The 25,819-nt window shown below is 31.6% G+C and overlaps 1 protein-coding gene across 1 annotated transcript in view; it reads left to right on the forward strand.

Moving 5' to 3' along the window:
• vstm2b (V-set and transmembrane domain containing 2B) overlaps positions 1–22,614 on the forward strand; it is a gene marked incomplete at both ends in the record, with an annotated part of 37,116 nt that extends 14,502 nt beyond the window's left edge. Inside the window, one exon of the mRNA XM_079186380.1 lies at positions 22,526–22,614. Coding sequence (XP_079042506.1) covers positions 22,526–22,614 — 89 coding nt within the window. The remainder of the gene's footprint in view (positions 1–22,525) is intronic.
• Positions 22,615–25,819: the final 3,205 nt, after the last annotated feature.

Below are 25,819 nucleotides of genomic sequence, written 5' to 3' on the forward strand. Positions count from 1 at the left end.
CTAATAACAGCCTATGGCATGAGAGGGAAAAAAACGCAGGCATCTGACACATTTCAGCAATGTCATCTGACTGAGTGGCAGAAACAATTAATATGGGAGGGAGGATGGTGGGGGATGGGACAGATAAGCTGTCGGGTGTCATATTCTCTTTTTCATCTGAGGTTTGGTGGACTTCCTTAGTCACCATCACTGATAAACTCTTTAGCTGCTAAATGCTTCACTGTGTTCTTTAACTGAAAAACAACACGATGAGAGCGGTGAGACTGAATTACACAGTAACACAGTGAGCTGAAAAACAAAACGCTCTGTAGAACTGCAGTCTGCTGACGGTTACTTGTGGGTTTGTAGTTAAGAGCAAACCATTGGTTATTTAAAAATGTTGAGCTGAGAGAGAGAGAGAGAGAGAGAGAGAGAGAGAGAGAGAGAGAGAGAGAGAGAGAGAGAGAGAGAGAGAGAGAGAGAGAGAGAGAGAGAGGGTACATCACACTTCTCTTATTAGATATGTCCTCTATCCTTGCTCCTCGCTTGAACCGGGAGTTGTTCTGCTCCGTTTTAACGGCCGACACGCCCCCTCATTGTCCATCAGTTATATGATTGGATGCTGCAGCTGATCGGACTGATCTGATTTTGCTCAACATCACTGAAGATTCACCAGAGTGAAGACAAAACACAGATCAAGTGTATCACTCTCAAGTATTTGTATCTGATTTGTTTTCTGATTCACCATCTGGTAAAAAACATGTTAATTTAAAGGTCCAAACAAAAAAAGAATCACAAACAACTTTCTTTTAATGATCTGGTACAACTTTTATTATGGATGAAATGATATCTCTCTTTTCCATTCAGTAACGTGACGCTGATCATTCCTGAGCATCGGGTTTTATATGACTTGCATAGTTAAAATTTTTCCCGAAAGCATAATACATACTCTCACATACTGTACTAGTACAGTGGTAATAACTGTGTCTTTATTAGTATTAGTACAGTGATGATAACTGTATTTATTAGTATCAGTAAAGTGATGATAACTATGTCTTTATTAGTATTAGTACAGTGATAACTGTATTTATTAGTATTGGTACAGTGATGATAACTGTATTAATTAGTACTAGTACAGTGACAATAACTGTCTTTATTAGTATCAGTGCAGTGATAACTGTATTTATTAGTATCAGTACAGTGATGATAACTGTATTAATTAGTACTAGTACAGTGACAATAACTGTATTAATTAGTACTAGTACAGTGATAACTGTATTAATTAGTACTAGTACAGTGACGATAACTGTCTTTATTAGTATCAATACAGTGATAACTGTATTTATTAGTATCAGTACAGTGATGATAACTGTATTAATTAGTACTAGTACAGTGACAATAACTGTCTTTATTAGTATCAGTACAGTGATAACTGTCTTTATTAGTATCAGTACAGTGATGATAACTGTCTATTAGTATTAGTACAGTGATAACTGTATTTATTAGTATTAGTACAGTGATAACTGTCTTTATTAGTACTAGTACAGTGATAACTGTCTTTATTAGTATCAGTACAGTGATGATAACTGTCTTTATTAGTATTAGTACAGTGATAACTATATTTATTAGTATTAGTACAGTGATGATAACTGTCTTTATTAGTATCAGTACAGTGATAACTGTATTTATTAGTACTCGTACAGTGATGATAACTGTATTTATTAGTATTAGTACAGTGATAACTGTATTTATTAGTATTAGTACAGTGATGATAACTGTCTTTATTAGTATTAATACAGTGATAACTGTATTTATTAGTATTAGTACAGTGATGATAACTGTCTTTATTAGAATTAGTACAGTGATAACTGTATTTATTAGTATTAGTACAGTGATGATAACTGTGTCTTTATTAGCACTAGTACAGTGATAACTATCTGTATTAGTATCAGTACAGTGATGATAACTGTATTTATTAGTATTAGTACAGTGATAACTGTCTTTATTAGTACTAGTACAGTGATAACTGTCTTTATTAGTATCAGTACAGTGATGATAACTGTCTTTATTAGTATTAGTACAGTGATAACTATATTTATTAGTATTAGTACAGTGATGATAACTGTCTTTATTAGTATCAGTACAGTGATAACTGTATTTATTAGTACTCGTACAGTGATGATAACTGTATTTATTAGTATTAGTACAGTGATAACTGTATTTATTAGTATTAGTACAGTGATGATAACTGTCTTTATTAGTATTAATACAGTGATAACTGTATTTATTAGTATTAGTACAGTGATGATAACTGTCTTTATTAGAATTAGTACAGTGATAACTGTATTTATTAGTATTAGTACAGTGATGATAACTGTGTCTTTATTAGCACTAGTACAGTGATAACTATCTGTATTAGTATCAGTACAGTGATGATAACTGTATTTATTAGTATTAGTACAGTGATAACTGTATCTGTTAGTATTAGTACAGTGAAGATAACTGTGTCTTTATTAGTATTAGTACAGTGATAACTGTATTTATTAATACTAGTACAGTGATAACTGTATTTATTAGTATTAGTACAGTGATGATAACTGTATTTATTAATATCAGTACAGTGATGATAACTGTGTCTTCATTAGTATCAGTACAGTGATAACTGTACTTATTAGTATTAGTACAGTGATGATAACTGTGTCTTTATTAGTATTAGTACAGTGATAATTGTCTTTATTAGTATCAGTACAGTGATGATAACTGTATCTTTATTAGTATTAGTACAGTGATGATAACTGCGTCTTTATTAGTATTAGTACAGTGATAACTGTATTTATTAGTATTAGTACAGTGATGATAACTGTGTCTTTATTAGTATCTATACAGTGATGATAACTGTATCTATTAGTATTAGTACAGTGATAACTGTATTTATTAGTATTAGTACAGTAATAACTGTCTTTATTAGTATCAGTACAGTGATGATAACTGTGTCTTTATTAGTATCAGTACAGTGATGATAACTGTATCTTTATTAGTATCAGTACAGTGATGATAACTGTATCTTTATTAGTATCAGTACAGTGATGATAACTGTGTCTTTATTAGTATCAGTACAGTGATGATAACTGTATCTTTATTAGTATTAGTACAGTGATAACTGTATTTATTAGTATTAGTACAGTGATGATTACTGTGTCTTTATTAGTATCAGTACAGTGATGATAACTGTCTTTATTAGTATCAGTACAGTGATGATAACTGTATCTGTATTAGTATTAGTACAGTGATAACTGTCTTTATTAGTATCAGTACAGTGATAACTGTATTTATTAGTATCAGTACAGTGATGATAACTGTGTCTTTATTAGTATCAGTACAGTGATGATAACTGTGTCTTTATTAGTGTCAGTACAGTGATGATAACTTTATCTTTATTAGTATTAGTACAGTGATGATAACTGTATCTATTAGTATTAGTACAGTGATAACTGTATCTTTCTTAGTATTAGTACAGTGATAACTGTATTTATTAGTATTAGTACAGTGATAACTGTATCTTTATTAGTATTAGTACAGTGATAACTGTATTTATTAGTATTAGTACAGTGATAACTGTATCTTTATTAGTATTAGTACAGTGATAACTGTATTTATTAGTATTAGTACAGTGATAACTGTGTCTTTATTAGTATTAGTACAGTGATGATAACTGTCTTTATTAGTATCAGTACAGTGATGATAACTGTATTTATTAGTATCAGTACAGTGAGAACTGTCTTTATTAGTATCAGTACAGTGATGATAACTGTGTCTATTAGTATTAGTACAGCGATAACTGTATTTATTAGTATTAGTACAGTGATGATAACTGTGTCTTTATTAGTATCAGTACAGTGATGATAACTGTATCTTTATTAGTATAGTACAGTGATGATAACTGTGTCTTTATTAGTATCAGTACAGTGATGATAACTGTGTCTTTATTAGTATCAGTACAGTGATGATGACTGTATCTTTATTAGTATTAGTACAGTGATAACTGTACTTATTAGTATTAGTACAGTGATAACTGTGTCTTTATTAGTATTAGTACAGCGATAAATGTATTTATTAGTATTAGTACAGTGATGATAACTGTGTCTTTATTAGTATCAGTACAGTGATGATAACTGTATCTTTATTAGTATTAGTACAGTGATGATGACTGTATCTTTATTAGTATCAGTACAGTGATGATAACTGTGTCTTTATTAGTATTAGTACAGTGATGATGACTATCTTTATTAGTATTAGTACAGTGATGATAACTGTGTCTTTATTAGTATCAGTACAGTGATGATGACTATCTTTATTAGTATTAGTACAGTGATGATAACTGTGTCTTTATTAGTATCAGTACAGTGATGATAACTGTATCTTTATTAGTATTAGTCCAGTGATGATAACTGTATCTTTATTAGTATTAGTACAGTGATGATAACTGTATCTTTATTAGTATTAGTACAGTGATGATGACTGTGTCTTTATTAGTATTAGTACAGTGATGATAACTGTGTCTTTATTAGTATCAGTACAGTGATGATAACTGTATCTTTATTAGTATTAGTACAGTGATGATAACTGTGTCTTTATTAGTATCAGTACAGTGATGATAACTGTATCTTTATTAGTATTAGTACAGTGATGATAACTGTGTCTTTATTAGTATCAGTACAGTGATGATGACTGTATCTTTATTAGTATTAGTACAGTGATGATAACTGTCTTTATTAGTATCAGTACAGTGATGATAACTGTGTCTTTATTAGTATCAGTACAGTGATGATAACTGTGTCTTTATTAGTATCAGTACAGTGATGATGACTGTATCTTTATTAGTATTAGTACAGTGATAACTGTACTTATTAGTATTAGTACAGTGATGATAACTGTGTCTTTATTAGTATTAGTACAGTGATAACTGTACTTATTAGTATTAGTACAGTGATGATAACTGTGTCTTTATTAGTATCAGTACAGTGATGATGACTGTATCTTTACTAGTATTAGTACAGTGATGATAACTGTGTCTTTATTAGTATTAGTACAGTGATGATAACTGTGTCTTTATTAGTATCAGTACAGTGATGATAACTGTATCTATTAGTATTAGTAGAGTGATAACTGTATTTATTAGTATTAGTACAGTGATAACTGTGTCTTTATTAGTATCAGTACAGTGATGATAACTATCTTTATTCGTATTAGTACAGTGATAACTGTATTTATTAGTATTAGTACAGTGATGATAACTGTCTTTATTAGTATCAGTACAGTGATGATAACTGTATTTATTAGTATCAGTACAGTGAGAACTGTCTTTATTAGTATCAGTACAGTGATGATAACTGTGTCTATTAGTATTAGTACAGCGATAACTGTATTTATTAGTATTAGTACAGTGATGATAACTGTGTCTTTATTAGTATCAGTACAGTGATGATAACTGTATCTTTCTTAGTATAGTACAGTGATGATAACTGTGTCTTTATTAGTATCAGTACAGTGATGATAACTGTGTCTTTATTAGTATCAGTACAGTGATGATGACTGTATCTTTATTAGTATTAGTACAGTGATAACTGTACTTATTAGTATTAGTACAGTGATAACTGTGTCTTTATTAGTATTAGTACAGCGATAACTGTATTTATTAGTATTAGTACAGTGATGATAACTGTGTCTTTATTAGTATCAGTACAGTGATGATAACTGTATCTTTATTAGTATTAGTACAGTGATGATGACTGTATCTTTATTAGTATCAGTACAGTGATGATAACTGTGTCTTTATTAGTATTAGTACAGTGATGATGACTATCTTTATTAGTATTAGTACAGTGATGATAACTGTGTCTTTATTAGTATCAGTACAGTGATGATGACTGTATCTTTATTAGTATTAGTACAGTGATGATAACTGTGTCTTTATTAGTATCAGTACAGTGATGATAACTGTATCTTTATTAGTATTAGTACAGTGATGATAACTGTATCTTTATTAGTATTAGTACAGTGATGATAACTGTATCTTTATTAGTATTAGTACAGTAATGATGACTGTATCTTTATTAGTGTTAGTACAGTGATGATAACTGTGTCTTTATTAGTATCAGTACAGTGATGATAACTGTATCTTTATTAGTATTAGTACAGTGATGATAACTGTGTCTTTATTAGTATCAGTACAGTGATGATAACTGTGTCTTTATTAGTATCAGTACAGTGATGATGACTGTATCTTTATTAGTATTAGTACAGTGATAACTGTACTTATTAGTTTTAGTACAGTGATGATAACTGTGTCTTTATTAGTATTAGTACAGTGATGATGACTGTATCTTTATTAGTATTAGTACAGTGATGATAACTGTGTCTTTATTAGTATCAGTACAGTGATGATGACTGTATCTTTATTAGTGTTAGTACAGTGATAACTGTACTTATTAGTATTAGTACAGTGATAACTGTGTCTTTATTAGTATTAGTACAGCGATAACTGTATTTATTAGTATTAGTACAGTGATGATAACTGTGTCTTTATTAGTATCAGTACAGTGATGATAACTGTATCTTTATAAGTATTAGTACAGTGATGATGACTGTATCTTTACTAGTATCAGTACAGTGATGATAACTGTGTCTTTATTAGTATTAGTACAGTGATGATGACTATCTTTATTAGTATTAGTACAGTGATGATAACTGTGTCTTTATTAGTATCAGTACAGTGATGATGACTGTATCTTTATTAGTATTAGTACAGTGATGATAACTGTGTCTTTATTAGTATCAGTACAGTGATGATAACTGTATCTTTATTAGTATTAGTACAGTGATGATAACTGTATCTTTATTAGTATTAGTACAGTGATGATAACTGTATCTTTATTAGTATTAGTACAGTGATGATGACTGTATCTTTATTAGTATTAGTACAGTGATGATAAATGTGTCTATTAGTATTAGTACAGCGATAACTGTATTTATTAGTATTAGTACAGTGATGATAACTGTATCTTTATTAGTATTAGTACAGTGATGATGACTGTATCTTTATTAGTATCAGTACAGTGATGATAACTGTGTCTTTATTAGTATTAGTACAGTGATGATGACTATCTTTATTAGTATTAGTACAGTGATGATAACTGTGTCTTTATTAGTATCAGTACAGTGATGATGACTGTATCTTTATTAGTATTAGTACAGTGATGATAACTGTGTCTTTATTAGTATCAGTACAGTGATGATAACTGTATCTTTATTAGTATTAGTACAGTGATGATAACTGTATCTTTATTAGTATTAGTACAGTGATGATAACTGTATCTTTATTAGTATTAGTACAGTAATGATGACTGTATCTTTATTAGTATTAGTACAGTGATGATAACTGTGTCTTTATTAGTATCAGTACAGTGATGATAACTGTATCTTTATTAGTATTAGTACAGTGATGATAACTGTGTCTTTATTAGTATCAGTACAGTGATGATAACTGTGTCTTTATTAGTATCAGTACAGTGATGATGACTGTATCTTTATTAGTATTAGTACAGTGATAACTGTACTGATTAGTATTAGTACAGTGATGATAACTGTGTCTTTATTAGTATTAGTACAGTGATGATGACTGTATCTTTATTAGTATTAGTACAGTGATGATAACTGTGTCTTTATTAGTATCAGTACAGTGATGATGACTGTATCTTTATTAGTATTAGTACAGTGATAACTGTACTTATTAGTATTAGTACAGTGATAACTGTGTCTTTATTAGTATCAGTACAGTGATGATAACTGTATCTTTATTAGTATTAGTACAGTGATGATGACTGTATCTTTATTAGTATCAGTACAGTGATGATAACTGTGTCTTTATTAGTATTAGTACAGTGATGATGACTATCTTTATTAGTATTAGTACAGTGATGATAACTGTGTCTTTATTAGTATCAGTACAGTGATGATGACTGTATCTTTATTAGTATTAGTACAGTGATGATAACTGTGTCTTTATTAGTATCAGTACAGTGATGATAACTGTATCTTTATTAGTATTAGTCCAGTGATGATGACTGTATCTTTATTAGTATTAGTACAGTGATGATAACTGTATCTTTATTAGTATTAGTACAGTGATGATGACTGTATCTTTATTAGTATTAGTACAGTGATGATAACTGTGTCTATTAGTATTAGTACAGCGATAACTGTATTTATTAGTATTAGTACAGTGATGATAACTGTGTCTTTATTAGTATCAGTACAGTGATGATAACTGTATCTTTATTAGTATAGTACAGTGATGATAACTGTGTCTTTATTAGTATCAGTACAGTGATGATAACTGTGTCTTTATTAGTATCAGTACAGTGATGATGACTGTATCTTTATTAGTATTAGTACAGTGATAACTGTACTTATTAGTATTAGTACAGTGATAACTGTGTCTTTATTAGTATTAGTACAGCGATAACTGTATTTATTAGTATTAGTACAGTGATGATAACTGTGTCTTTATTAGTATCAGTACAGTGATGATAACTGTATCTTTATTAGTATTAGTACAGTGATGATGACTGTATCTTTATTAGTATCAGTACAGTGATGATAACTGTGTCTTTATTAGTATTAGTACAGTGATGATGACTATCTTTATTAGTATTAGTACAGTGATGATAACTGTGTCTTTATTAGTATCAGTACAGTGATGATGACTGTATCTTTATTAGTATTAGTACAGTGATGATAACTGTGTCTTTATTAGTATCAGTACAGTGATGATAACTGTATCTTTATTAGTATTAGTACAGTGATGATAACTGTATCTTTATTAGTATTAGTACAGTGATGATAACTGTATCTTTATTAGTATTAGTACAGTGATGATGACTGTATCTTTATTAGTATTAGTACAGTGATGATAACTGTCTTTATTAGTATCAGTACAGTGATGATGACTGTATCTTTATTAGTATTAGTACAGTGATGATAACTGTGTCTTTATTAGTATCAGTACAGTGATGATAACTGTATCTTTATTAGTATTAGTACAGTGATGATGACTATCTTTATTAGTATTAGTACAGTGATGATAACTGTGTCTTTATTAGTATCAGTACAGTGATGATGACTGTATCTTTATTAGTATTAGTACAGTGATGATAACTGTGTCTTTATTAGTATCAGTACAGTGATGATAACTGTATCTTTATTAGTATTAGTACAGTGATGATAACTGTATCTTTATTAGTATTAGTACAGTGATGATAACTGTATCTTTATTAGTATTAGTACAGTAATGATGACTGTATCTTTATTAGTATTAGTACAGTGATGATAACTGTGTCTTTATTAGTATCAGTACAGTGATGATAACTGTATCTTTATTAGTATTAGTACAGTGATGATAACTGTGTCTTTATTAGTATCAGTACAGTGATGATAACTGTGTCTTTATTAGTATCAGTACAGTGATGATGACTGTATCTTTATTAGTATTAGTACAGTGATAACTGTACTTATTAGTATTAGTACAGTGATGATAACTGTGTCTTTATTAGTATTAGTACAGTGATGATGACTGTATCTTTATTAGTATTAGTACAGTGATGATAACTGTGTCTTTATTAGTATCAGTACAGTGATGATGACTGTATCTTTATTAGTGTTAGTACAGTGATAACTGTACTTATTAGTATTAGTACAGTGATAACTGTGTCTTTATTAGTATTAGTACAGCGATAACTGTATTTATTAGTATTAGTACAGTGATGATAACTGTGTCTTTATTAGTATCAGTACAGTGATGATAACTGTATCTTTATAAGTATTAGTACAGTGATGATGACTGTATCTTTACTAGTATCAGTACAGTGATGATAACTGTGTCTTTATTAGTATTAGTACAGTGATGATGACTATCTTTATTAGTATTAGTACAGTGATGATAACTGTGTCTTTATTAGTATCAGTACAGTGATGATGACTGTATCTTTATTAGTATTAGTACAGTGATGATAACTGTGTCTTTATTAGTATCAGTACAGTGATGATAACTGTATCTTTATTAGTATTAGTACAGTGATGATAACTGTATCTTTATTAGTATTAGTACAGTGATGATAACTGTATCTTTATTAGTATTAGTACAGTGATGATGACTGTATCTTTATTAGTATTAGTACAGTGATGATAAATGTGTCTATTAGTATTAGTACAGCGATAACTGTATTTATTAGTATTAGTACAGTGATGATAACTGTATCTTTATTAGTATTAGTACAGTGATGATGACTGTATCTTTATTAGTATCAGTACAGTGATGATAACTGTGTCTTTATTAGTATTAGTACAGTGATGATGACTATCTTTATTAGTATTAGTACAGTGATGATAACTGTGTCTTTATTAGTATCAGTACAGTGATGATGACTATCTTTATTAGTATTAGTACAGTGATGATAACTGTGTCTTTATTAGTATCAGTACAGTGATGATAACTGTATCTTTATTAGTATTAGTACAGTGATGATAACTGTATCTTTATTAGTATTAGTACAGTGATGATAACTGTATCTTTATTAGTATTAGTACAGTAATGATGACTGTATCTTTATTAGTATTAGTACAGTGATGATAACTGTGTCTTTATTAGTATCAGTACAGTGATGATAACTGTATCTTTATTAGTATTAGTACAGTGATGATAACTGTGTCTTTATTAGTATCAGTACAGTGATGATAACTGTGTCTTTATTAGTATCAGTACAGTGATAATGACTGTATCTTTATTAGTATTAGTACAGTGATAACTGTACTTATTAGTATTAGTACAGTGATGATAACTGTGTCTTTATTAGTATTAGTACAGTGATGATGACTGTATCTTTATTAGTATTAGTACAGTGATGATAACTGTGTCTTTATTAGTATCAGTACAGTGATGATGACTGTATCTTTATTAGTATTAGTACAGTGATAACTGTACTTATTAGTATTAGTACAGTGATAACTGTGTCTTTATTAGTATTAGTACAGCGATAACTGTATTTATTAGTATTAGTACAGTGATGATAACTGTGTCTTTATTAGTATCAGTACAGTGATGATAACTGTATCTTTATTAGTATTAGTACAGTGATGATGACTGTATCTTTATTAGTATCAGTACAGTGATGATAACTGTGTCTTTATTAGTATTAGTACAGTGATGATGACTATCTTTATTAGTATTAGTACAGTGATGATAACTGTGTCTTTATTAGTATCAGTACAGTGATGATGACTGTATCTTTATTAGTATTAGTACAGTGATGATAACTGTGTCTTTATTAGTATCAGTACAGTGATGATAACTGTATCTTTATTAGTATTAGTCCAGTGATGATGACTGTATCTTTATTAGTATTAGTACAGTGATGATAACTGTATCTTTATTAGTATTAGTACAGTGATGATGACTGTATCTTTATTAGTATTAGTACAGTGATGATAACTGTGTCTATTAGTATTAGTACAGCGATAACTGTATTTATTAGTATTAGTACAGTGATGATAACTGTGTCTTTATTAGTATCAGTACAGTGATGATAACTGTATCTTTATTAGTATAGTACAGTGATGATAACTGTGTCTTTATTAGTATCAGTACAGTGATGATAACTGTGTCTTTATTAGTATCAGTACAGTGATGATGACTGTATCTTTATTAGTATTAGTACAGTGATAACTGTACTTATTAGTATTAGTACAGTGATAACTGTGTCTTTATTAGTATTAGTACAGCGATAACTGTATTTATTAGTATTAGTACAGTGATGATAACTGTGTCTTTATTAGTATCAGTACAGTGATGATAACTGTATCTTTATTAGTATTAGTACAGTGATGATGACTGTATCTTTATTAGTATCAGTACAGTGATGATAACTGTGTCTTTATTAGTATTAGTACAGTGATGATGACTATCTTTATTAGTATTAGTACAGTGATGATAACTGTGTCTTTATTAGTATCAGTACAGTGATGATGACTGTATCTTTATTAGTATTAGTACAGTGATGATAACTGTGTCTTTATTAGTATCAGTACAGTGATGATAACTGTATCTTTATTAGTATTAGTACAGTGATGATAACTGTATCTTTATTAGTATTAGTACAGTGATGATAACTGTATCTTTATTAGTATTAGTACAGTGATGATGACTGTATCTTTATTAGTATTAGTACAGTGATGATAACTGTCTTTATTAGTATCAGTACAGTGATGATGACTGTATCTTTATTAGTATTAGTACAGTGATGACAACTGTGTCTTTATTAGTATCAGTACAGTGATAACTATCTTTATTAGTATTAGTACAGTGATGATAACTGTATCTTTATTAGTATTAGTACAGTGATGATAACTGTATCTTTATTAGTATTAGTACAGTGATGATGACTGTATCTTTATTAGTATTAGTACAGTGATGATAACTGTGTCTATTAGTATTAGTACAGCGATAACTGTATTTATTAGTATTAGTACAGTGATGATAACTGTGTCTTTATTAGTATCAGTACAGTGATGATAACTGTATCTTTATTAGTATAGTACAGTGATGATAACTGTGTCTTTATTAGTATCAGTACAGTGATGATAACTGTGTCTTTATTAGTATCAGTACAGTGATGATGACTGTATCTTTATTAGTATTAGTACAGTGATAACTGTACTTATTAGTATTAGTACAGTGATAACTGTGTCTTTATTAGTATTAGTACAGCGATAACTGTATTTATTAGTATTAGTACAGTGATGATAACTGTGTCTTTATTAGTATCAGTACAGTGATGATAACTGTATCTTTATTAGTATTAGTACAGTGATGATGACTGTATCTTTATTAGTATCAGTACAGTGATGATAACTGTGTCTTTATTAGTATCAGTACAGTGATGATGACTGTATCTTTATTAGTATTAGTACAGTGATGATAACTGTGTCTTTATTAGTATTAGTACAGTGATGATAACTGTATCTTTATTAGTATTAGTACAGTGATGATGACTGTATCTTTATTAGTATTAGTACAGTGATGATAACTGTGTCTATTAGTATTAGTACAGCGATAACTGTATTTATTAGTATTAGTACAGTGATGATAACTGTATCTTTATTAGTATTAGTACAGTGATGATAACTGTGTCTTTATTAATATCAGTACAGTGATGATGACTGTATCTTTATTAGTATTAGTACAGTGATAACTGTACTTATTAGTATTAGTACAGTGATGATAACTGTGTCTTTATTAGTATTAGTACAGTGATGATGACTGTATCTTTATTAGTATTAGTACAGTGATGATAACTGTGTCTTTATTAGTATTAGTACAGTGATGATGACTGTATCTTTATTAGTATTAGTACAGTGATAACTGTCTTTATTAGTATCAGTACAGTGATGATAACTGTGTCTTTATTAGTATCAGTACAGTGATGATAACTGTGTCTTTATTAGTATCAGTACAGTGATGATGACTGTATCTTTATTAGTATTAGTACAGTGATAACTGTACTTATTAGTATTAGTACAGTGATGATAACTGTGTCTTTATTAGTATTAGTACAGTGATAACTGTACTTATTAGTATTAGTACAGTGATGATAACTGTGTCTTTATTAGTATCAGTACAGTGATGATGACTGTATCTTTACTAGTATTAGTACAGTGATGATAACTGTGTCTTTATTAGTATTAGTACAGTGATGATAACTGTGTCTTTATTAGTATCAGTACAGTGATGATAACTGTATCTATTAGTATTAGTAGAGTGATAACTGTATTTATTAGTATTAGTACAGTGATAACTGTGTCTTTATTAGTATCAGTACAGTGATGATAACTATCTTTATTCGTATTAGTACAGTGATAACTGTATTTATTAGTATTAGTACAGTGATGATAACTGTATTTTTTAGTATCAGTACATTGATAACTGTATCCATTAGTATTAGTACAGTGATAACTGTATTTATTAGTATTAGTACAGTGATGATAACTGTGTCTTTATTAGTATCAGTACAGTGATGATAACTGTATTTATTAGTATCAGTACAGTGAGAACTGTCTTTATTAGTATCAGTACAGTGATGATGACTGTATTTTTTAGTATCAGTACAGTGATAACTGTATCCATTAGTATTAGTACAGTGATAACTGTATTTATTAGTATTAGTACAGTGATGATAACTGTGTCTTTATTAGTATCAGTACAGTGATGATAACTGTATTTATTAGTATCAGTACAGTGAGAACTGTCTTTATTAGTATCAGTAGAGTGATGATAACTATCTTTATTAGTATTAGTACAGGGATAACTGTATTTATTAGTATTAGTACAGTGATGATAACTGTGTCTTTATTAGTATTAGTACAGTGATGATAACTGTGTCTTTATTAGTATTAGTACAGTGATGATAACTGTGTCTTTATTAGTATTAGTACAGTGATAACTGTATTTATTAGTATTAGTACAGTGATGATAACTGTGTCTTTAATAGTATCAATACAGTGATGACAACTGTATCTTTATTAGTATTATTACAGTGATGATAACTGTGTCTTTATTAGTATTAGTACAGTGAGGACTGTACTTATTAGTATTAGTACAGTGATGATAACTGTGTCTTTATTAGTATCAGTACAGTGATGATAACTGTATCTATTAGTATTAGTAGAGTGATAACTGTCTTTATTAGTATTAGTACAGTGATAACTGTTTCTTTATTAGTATCAGTACAGTGATGAGAACTGTATCTTTATTCGTATTAGTACAGTGATAACTGTATTTATTAGTATTAGTACAGTGATGATAACTGTGTCTTTATTAATATCAGTACAGTGATGATAACTGTGTCTTTATTAGTATCAGTACAGTGATAACTGTACTTATTAGTATTAGTACAGTGATGATAACTGTGTCTTTATTAGTATTAGTACAGTGATAATTGTCTTTATTAGTATCAGTACAGTGATGATAACTGTATCTTTATTAGTATTAGTACAGTGATGAAAACTGCGTCTTTATTAGTATTAGTACAGTGATAACTGTATTTATTAGTATTAGTACAGTGATGATAACGGTGTCTTTATTAGTATCTATACAGTGATGATAACTGTATCTATTAGTATTAGTACAGTGATAACTGTATTTATTAGTATTAGTACAGTAATAACTGTCTTTATTTGTATCAGTACAGTGATGATAACTGTGTCTTTATTAGTATCTATACAGTGATGATAACTGTATCTTTATTAGTATCAGTACAGTGATGATAACTGTATCTTTATTAGTATCAGTACAGTGATGATAACTGTGTCTTTATTAGTATCAGTACAGTGATGATAACTGTATCTTTATTAGTATCAGTACAGTGATGATAACTGTGTCTTTATTAGTATCAGTACAGTGATGATAACTGTATCTTTATTAGTATCAGTACAGTGATGATAACTGTGTCTTTATTAGTATCAGTACAGTGATGATAACTGTATCTTTATTAGTATTAGTACAGTGATAACTGTATTTATTAGTATTAGTACAGTGATGATGACTGTATCTTTATTAGTATTAGTACAGTGATAACTGTACTTATTAGTATTAGTACAGTGATGATAACTGTGTCTTTATTAGTATCAGTACAGTGATGATAACTGTATCTTTATTAGTATTAGTACAGTGATGATGACTGTATCTTTATTAGTATCAGTACAGTGATGATAACTGTGTCTTTATTAGTATTAGTACAGTGATGATGACTATCTTTATTAGTATTAGTACAGTGATGATAACTGTGTCTTTATTAGTATCAGTACAGTGATGATGACTGTATCTTTATTAGTATTAGTACAGTGATGATAACTGTGTCTTTATTAGTATCAGTACAGTGATGATAACTGTGTCTTTATTAGTATTAGTACAGTGATGATAACTGTATCTTTATTAGTATTAGTACAGTGATGATAACTGTATCTTTATTAGTATTAGTACAGTGATGATGACTGTATCTTTATTAGTATTAGTACAGTGATGATAACTGTGTCTTTATTAGTATCAGTACAGTGATGATAACTGTATCTTTATTAGTATTAGTACAGTGATGATAACTGTGTCTTTATTAGTATCAGTACAGTGATGATAACTGTGTCTTTATTAGTATCAGTACAGTGATGATGACTGTATCTTTATTAGTATTAGTACAGTGATAACTGTACTTATTAGTATTAGTACAGTGATGATAACTGTGTCTTTATTAGTATTAGTACAGTGATGATGACTGTATCTTTATTAGTATTAGTACAGTGATGATAACTGTGTCTTTATTAGTATCAGTACAGTGATGATAACTGTGTCTTTATTAGTATCAGTACAGTGATGATGACTGTATCTTTATTAGTATTAGTACAGTGATAACTGTACTTATTAGTATTAGTACAGTGATGATAACTGTGTCTTTATTAGTATTAGTACAGTGATGATGACTGTATCTTTATTAGTATTAGTACAGTGATGATAACTGTCTTTATTAGTATCAGTACAGTGATGATAACTGTGTCTTTATTAGTATCAGTACAGTGATGATAACTGTGTCTTTATTAGTATCAGTACAGTGATGATGACTGTATCTTTATTAGTATTAGTACAGTGATAACTGTACTTATTAGTATTAGTACAGTGATGATAACTGTGTCTTTATTAGTATTAGTACAGTGATAACTGTACTTATTAGTATTAGTACAGTGATGATAACTGTGTCTTTATTAGTATCAGTACAGTGATGATGACTGTATCTTTACTAGTATTAGTACAGTGATGATAACTGTGTCTTTATTAGTATTAGTACAGTGATGATAACTGTGTCTTTATTAGTATCAGTACAGTGATGATGACTGTATCTTTATTAGTATTAGTACAGTGATAACTGTACTTATTAGTATTAGTACAGTGATGATTACTGTGTCTTTATTAGTATTAGTAGAGTGATAACTGTATTTATTAGTATTAGTACAGTGATAACTGTGTCTTTATTAGTATCAGTACAGTGATGATAACTATCTTTATTCGTATTAGTACAGTGATAACTGTATTTATTAGTATTAGTACAGTGATGATAACTGTATTTTTTAGTATCAGTACATTGATAACTGTATCCATTAGTATTAGTACAGTGATAACTGTATTTATTGGTATTAGTACAGTGATGATAACTGTGTCTTTATTAGTATCAGTACAGTGATGATTACTGTATTTATTAGTATCAGTACAGTGAGAACTGTCTTTATTAGTATCAGTACAGTGATGATAACTGTACTTTTTAGTATCAGTACAGTGAGAACTGTCTTTATTAGTATCAGTACAGTGATAACTGTGTCTTTATTAGTATTAGTACAGTGATGATAACTGTCTTTATTAGTATCAGTACAGTGATGATAACTGTATTTATTAGTATCAGTACAGTGAGAACTGTCTTTATTAGTATCAGTACAGTGATGATAACTGTGTCTTTATTAGTATTAGTACAGTGATGATGACTGTATCTTTATTAGTATTAGTACAGTGATAACTGTATTTATTAGTATTAGTACAGTGATGATAACTGTGTCTTTAATAGTATCAATACAGTGATGACAACTGTATCTTTATTAGTATTATTACAGTGATGATAACTGTGTCTTTATTAGTATTAGTACAGTGATGACTGTACTTATTAGTATTAGTACAGTGATGATAACTGTGTCTTTATTAGTATCAGTACAGTGATGATAACTGTATCTATTAGTATTAGTAGAGTGATAACTGTCTTTATTAGTATTAGTACAGTGATAACTGTTTCTTTATTAGTATCAGTACAGTGATGATAACTGTATCTTTATTCGTATTAGTACAGTGATAACTGTATTTATTAGTATTAGTACAGTGATGATAACTGTGTCTTTAATAGTATCAATACAGTGATGACAACTGTATCTTTATTAGTATTATTACAGTGATGATAACTGTGTCTTTATTAGTATTAGTACAGTGATGACTGTACTTATTAGTATTAGTACAGTGATGATAACTGTGTCTTTATTAGTATCAGTACAGTGATGATAACTGTATCTATTAGTATTAGTAGAGTGATAACTGTCTTTATTAGTATTAGTACAGTGATAACTGTTTCTTTATTAGTATCAGTACAGTGATGATAACTGTATCTTTATTCGTATTAGTACAGTGATAACTGTATTTATTAGTATTAGTACAGTGATGATAACTGTGTCTTTATTAGTATCAGTACAGTGATGATAACTGTGTCTTTATTAGTATTAGTACAGTGATGATAACTGTATTCATTAGTATCAGTACAGTGATGATAACTGTATTCATTAGTATCAGTACAGTGATGATAACTGTATTTATTAGTACTAGTACAGTGATGATAACTGTCTTTATTAGTATTAGTACAGTGATAACTGTATTTATTAGTATTAGTACAGTGATGATAACTGTGTCTTTATTAGTATCAGTACAGTGATGATAACTGTGTCTTTATTAGTATCAGTACAGTGATGATAACTGTATTTATTAGTACTAGTACAGTGATGATAACTGTCTTTATTAGTATTAGTACAGTGATAACTGTATTTATTAGTATTAGTACAGTGATGATAACTGTGTCTTTATTAGTATCAGTACAGTGATGATAACTGTGTCTTTATTAGTATTAGTACAGTGATGATAACTGTATTCATTAGTATCAGTACAGTGATGATAACTGTATTTATTAGTACTAGTACAGTGATGATAACTGTCTTTATTAGTATTAGTACAGTGATAACTGTATTTATTAGTACTAGTACAGTGATGATAACTGTATTCATTAATATTAGTACAGTGATGATAACTGTATTCATTAGTATCAGTACAGTGATGATAACTGTATTTATTAGTATTAGTACAGTGATGATAACTGTATTCATTAGTATCAGTACAGTGATGATAACTGTATTTATTAGTACTAGTACAGTGATGATAACTGTCTTTATTAGTATTAGTACAGTGATAACTGTGTCTTTATTAGTATTAGTACAGTGATAATTGTATTTATTAGTACTAGTACAGTGATGATAACTGTATTCATTAGTATCAGTACAGTGATGATAACTGTATTTATTAGTACTAGTACAGTGATGATAACTGTCTTTATTAGTATTAGTACAGTGATAACTGTGTCTTTATTAGTATTAGTACAGTGATGATAACTGTATTCATTAGTATTAGTACAGTGATGATAACTGTATTCATTAGTATCAGTACAGTGATGATAACTGTATTTATTAGTACTAGTACAGTGATGATTACTGTCTTTATTAGTATTAGTACAGTGATAACTGTGTCTTTATTAGTATTAGTACAGTGATTACTGTATTTATTAGTACTAGTACAGTGATGATAACTGTATTCATTAATATCAGTACAGTGATGATAACTGTGTCTTTATTAGTATCAGTACAGTGATAACTGTATTTATTAGTACTAGTACAGTGATGATAACTGTCCTTATTAGTATCAGTACAGTGATTATAACTGTGTCTTTATTAGTATTAGTACAGTGATAACTGTATTTATTAGTACTAGTACAGTGATGATAACTGTCCTTATTAGTATCAGTACAGTGATTATAACTGTGTCTTTATTAGTATTAGTACAGTGATAACTGTATTTATTAGTACTAGTACAGTGATGATAACTGTCTTTATTAGTATCAGTATAGTGATGATAACTGTATTCATTAGTATCAGTACAGTGATGATAACTGTATTTATTAGTATTAGTACAGTGATGATAACTGTCTTTATTAGTATTAGTACAGTGATAACTGTGTCTTTATTAGTATTAGTACAGTGATAACTGTATTTATTAGTATTAGTACAGTGATGATTACTGTGTCTTTATTAGTATTAGTACAGTGATAACTGTATTTATTAGTATTAGTACAGTGATGATAACTGTGTCTTTATTAGTATTAGTACAGTGATAACTGTATTTATTAGTATCAGTACAGTGATGATTACTGTTTATTAGTATTAGTACAGTGATAACTGTATTTATTAGTATTAGTACAGTGATGATAACTGTGTCTTTATTAGTAAATCTAATGTTTCCCGCAGTCATACAATGCTGTAAAATTAAATGTCAGCAGTACTGTTCCAGGCAGAACACCAGTTACCACCCCCCAAAAAAGAATTGAGCAAAGAACCCCTGAAACACTCCTAGTCCCGAGGTTGGGGCCATACTGAGGTGGCCCCTCACTGGATCACAGCTGCAGTAGCTGGTGCTCCTCTGTTGCTAAGATAACATCCCTCAGACTCCTGCATCACCCCAGCTCTGTGCACCATTCCATCGTTCTTAATCATGAGGGTATTGGCTCAGATATTAAACTGGCAAGATAAAAGAGAGCAGTGATAACAATATGTGGATAGATGGAAGCCAAGAGCAGGTGGTTTAGTGGAAGAAATGAGAGAAGTCTCTTTGAACTTTAGCTTCATTTTACAGTGGAAAGGATGAAAGTCCCAAAGAAGCAGGGGGGTTGTTAACTGTAGTATTTAACTGCCTACATCTTTTACAATGAATAAAAATGCTACTATTGCTGTGAACATTTGCATATGTAAACACCATCCAGAGTCTCTTTGCCAAATAAAATCATGGCGACTGAATGTTTTCTCAATGAATGCCAGTATCTTAACATGCCAATAAAAAGCAATTATAGGTCCAATATTTCATAATGTGATTCCAATATCGCTTGTACAACAGTAATATTGCAGTAAAAGCGATATGAGATTTAGGTAAAGGAAAGGAGAAATACACTGAGATAGAATCAGACACCTACACAGACACACAGACGACATCTGAGTCTCTACTGTATCTGGCCTGACAGCTGCTCCACGGGCTGTGTGTGTGTGTGCGTGTATGTGTGTGTTCATACATTCATTTGTATCATGAGGGATGATGTACGGTGTTTCCATTTAAAGGTGCAATGTGTAAGATGTGGCCACGTGTAGTGCTGGGCGGTATGAGCAGTACAAATCAATATCACGTTATTTTTAAAAAATCTGGTGATTTCACGGGATCACACCAACCAAATCAGGCCAGGGGCTTAACTGGCCAATGGCCCCTTTCCTATTTCCTACCCTCCTTGCTTGGACCACATCCATCCTTGACCTCGGCCTTCCTTTTGATCTCAACTACACACGTGTAAAGTTTTGTGACGGCATCTTGCACGGTTGTGACTATCGCCTTGACAAGATCTGTCACCAGACCAATAGACAACTAGCAAACCGCCTGCAATAGTTTCCGCTGCACTAGACGGTATCAAGGACCACAATGTGCCATGATGACTCACAACTATAATAAAAACACTTTTGTACCTTTTGTTTTGTATTGTTTGGACTTGTGTTTTTGATATTGTGCACCTGAACAATCCAGTTTAATCCAGGATAATAAAGTGACTGAACTGAACTTTGGTATCCAGGTTTACATGAGGTCTGGTCTTCCCTCCTGATTCACATTGTGGGTCATTCTTTAAAGCATATCATACAAATGCATCAACTGAACTTGATGCTTTTATTGACAGCTGAGAACACCTTAGCTCACCTAACAAATAAATGTAGTGCCGTTGATCTGTTACAAGAGGCAGGCAGGGAGTCGGGGAATCTGAACATTCACTCAAATCTGTTTGAGTGGGAAACCAAAGAAATGTTTAAGGGAAAGATGCTACATGTTGCACTTAATCTAAATAAATGAGTCTCTTTTGAAACTGGCCCCTATGCTGTTTTAAAATGTAAAGACCACTGGCGATATAACTAGCAGGCTTTTAAATTCAATTCAATTTTGCATTGTGTTGTAAGATGAGGTGGAAATCAGCTACAGTACGCTTTGACTTCTTTTAGTGCCAACACTGGTAGTAGGTCAGTCTGTAGACTTGGTTTGGAGACCGGTAGGGTTGCAGGTATATAGTCACTTATCATTCTCATCTCCCCACATTGATGCCTATCCATAATGAGTCTGTAATATGTATCTATATGTCTGTAATGAGGAAAAATGTTATGTAGCCTCACTGCTTTGACATGATGTTGTACAGTATGTAGCCAGCCAGACCTTTACAATGTTCTATAGCATCAGAAACTGTGCAGAGCAGGGCATAGCAAACATCAGTTCTTTCCACTACAGTCTCAGCCTTGCAAGCGGCAGCAACACTAATGTCCTTCCCACAGCCTCAGCTTAACATCATAACATGTTAGCATGATGGTGTGAAGCTCAAAGCACCACTGTGTCTAAGTACTGCCTCACAGATCTGCTAGTATGGCTCTTGTTAATTGATCAGTCTAATGTTATAGTTTAAGTGTGATTTGCAAAACACTGTTGTCATTGTCTTTCTTTATCTTCTACCTTTCTCTCTTCCAGGTTGTGGTGTGATGAGCACCATGGACCCCCTCCTCTGCATCACTCTGCTGTTCCTGCATAAACTCCTTCCTTTCCTATTGGCCCACTGAAGAGACTTCAACCAAAATTACACCGACATGCAACGTTCTCACTATACCAAAAAAACAACAAAAAAACAAACAGCAGTCAGTGCCCACCAGGAGAGAAAGGGTCACATTAAACCGATGTATGAAAGAAATCACTGCAGGGAGCGCAAGCAATGCAAAAAGGATGGAGATCGGCAGAAGAGACAAACAAATGTGATGAGGACGCATCTCGGACTTGAAACAGAGATGGAAGCTGGGTGACTGTTGGCCGAGCAGAGGGTGGAGAGGAGAAATGTGCTTACGGTGAATGATAGGACCATCACTACTGATCCAGCGTGGCTACATGAAGCGCTGCCTTTAGGCTACTCAGCAACTGCTTCATGCATGGCCCTCCTCAAACATTCCACACTCACATTTCTTTTGCAGCCTTTCCACTGTGAATTCTGTTCACATGACAACACAAATCACTTCAGTGTGAGTCCTACTGCTGATTTTCATTTGTTATGTGGAAAACATGTGACTCCTTGTTTTTCTTTGAAAGGGCACGATTTGATCAGCATGATCATTGACGTATTTTTCTGTAGCCATGTGACGCATCTTCATTATGCAGAACTACCATTCATCCAGTGTGTTAGTCTGATGTATGCAGGTCCACCCCCCAAACGCACACACTTACCTTTGTTCTCATAGCTGTGTTCTATAATGTAAACAACAAGTTGATATATTTTGATTAAGATAAGGCACATTTTACCATTGTTGTTGTTAATCACCTCCAATAATGTTTATTTTTATTAAATATGTGGTGATCAAAGTGAGACATTTCATTTCTATGAGACAGTGATTTATTGGCAACATGCCAAAAGCAGTTGAGATGAAGGTCTGTTGAATCTGTGTATCATTCTTTCTTTGGTTCCGTTGTTTTTTGTATCTATTTTAAAATCAGAACGAAAAGAAAAGCAACAAACAGCAGTGGTTTGTTTTCTCAATGACCGGAACAGAACACAACTTGGGTCGAGACGTGACCAGATTCTGCTGATTGTGCACAGTGGATACTGTTGTGAGCTGTGCAACGAGAAAGATTTTCAAATGTACAGAACAGTACTCTCTGGAGTAAATGGGAAATGGTCTTATACAGCACCTTTCTAGTGTTCCGACCACTCGAAGCTCTTTAACACGACATGTCATCATTAAACCATTCACACCCGTTCCTACACTGATTACAGGAGCATAAAGGGGCCACCTGCCCATCACGACTATCCAACATTCATCCAACATTCACACACCATAGGAACAGCTACAGGAGCAATTTGGGCTTAAATGTCTTGCCCAAGGACACATCGACATGGACTAGCATAGCCAGGGATCGAACCGCCGATTGCAGGACAACCCACTCCTCCACTCAGCCACAGTCGCCCTGGAGGAACCGGTCAACCGGCTCGAGGGGTGATGGTAGATCGGCTCTGACCATCTCGGCGAGGCGTGCTGTAAAGGGCAAGGGCAGTCTCTGCCATCCGTGTGTGAATGGGTACATTTTGACATGTAGCCTAGTTGAAAGTGCTTTGAGTGGTTGGAAGACTAGAAAGGCGGTTTATAAATGCACGTCCATTTACCAAATGACCCTAACTCCAGAGAACCTGACTCATTCTTCCTTCTGATGTATCTTTATCTTCCCTTATCTTTAAGGCATTGTACCCATAGCCTATTTATCACAATATCATCCACCGTGCTCAATAACTGCAGTCTCCACCCTAAACTGTATATAACAAGTGGACCTAGTCCTCGTGACGTCACCAATGGGTTTGTGGATAATAGTTTTGTAGCCTCGAGTTTTGCACTTTGGTCCTAGTCATCTTGGTTTTTTGTAACCAGTGAACGGAAAAGGCCATATTTGAACTGAGGAGGAGTGACCTGTCAATCACAGTAAGCCCGCCCTAAAGCATACTCTGCTTTATGGTCTGTTTGACTCTAAATGGACCATCATTTACTAAATGAACATCATGCTGTATTGAAGAAGACTTGAAACTAGAGATTGAGACCATAAACTCATGTTTACAATGTTTATTATTATTATTTATTATTTTATTATTTAGAGTCATTTTCTCATAGACTTCCATACAATTAGACTTATTTTTGCAACCAGAGGAGTCGCCCCCAGATGGCGAATAGAGAGAATGCACATTACTTCTGCATTGGCTTCGCTTTTCAGAACCGGATGTTGCCGCCTGGTCTCAACCCAAGCTGTGTTCTGCTTCCCTACATTTTAGTTCAAGGAGAAAATAAACCTCTGCTTTTTTAATTTTCCCATCCTGGTATTAAAACCTAAAAACAAAAAAACTGCACAGTTTTTTTGTTTTACTCATTTAGGTATGAAAAGGACAACAAATCAAAGAAGGAATGATACACTGATTATATTGTTTTTGTAATAAAAGGTAGCTTTCAAAAGTATTGCATGTCAATGGTCGTCTTTCAGCACAGATGGGTTTGTCACAATAGCACAAGGAAATACTCCGTTATCCTCTTTACTCCAACTAATTAAACACCAGCTTTATGTCCATGCATGGACAACACCACTTCATGCTGATGTCATCTGCACAAGTACTAGTCCTTTCATCTCACCAGCATCCCCACATTTCCACAGGAAAAGGTCCCTCAAATATATATTCATGAATATTCATCAATCTTAATATTTTAATGATATCTGACCTTTAATGCTACAAACGCGCCAATGTTTCCATTTATATCAAAATATCCATGTGGAATGTGCAAATTGACATGAAATCTGCTGACCACATTCATCTTACTCAGCAACATGTAATAACATTTGAATAGGAATAAATCCTCTCAAAGGATAAACGTTATCATCATTTCCAGTAAAACAACTGAAACCAGACTGGCACCAGGCAGTCCGTCCTGTGACAGACATAAAGAGGGAACTGTTTGATGAGGTTAGATGATAAAAATGTCTTTCTAAAGCAAAGCAGCTTTAATGACTTAATATGTGACAATTGGAGTTGCTTCACTAAGATGGTATATAAATACATATTGCTTAAAACTATTATTTCTTCAAAATGAATAATCTGTTAAGCTTTTACTAACATCATCATCATCATGGCTGCTAACTTAGTGAAGCAACTCCAATTGTCACATGACCTGTCTCATACTAGCAATGGACCACTTTGCTTTATTAAGACATTTTTATCATCTAACTTCACACACCACACACACACAC

The sequence above is a fragment of the Pholis gunnellus genome (genome assembly GCF_910591455.1).
Source record: "Pholis gunnellus genome assembly, chromosome: 1".
NCBI classification, from domain to species: Eukaryota; Metazoa; Chordata; class Actinopteri; order Perciformes; family Pholidae; genus Pholis; species Pholis gunnellus.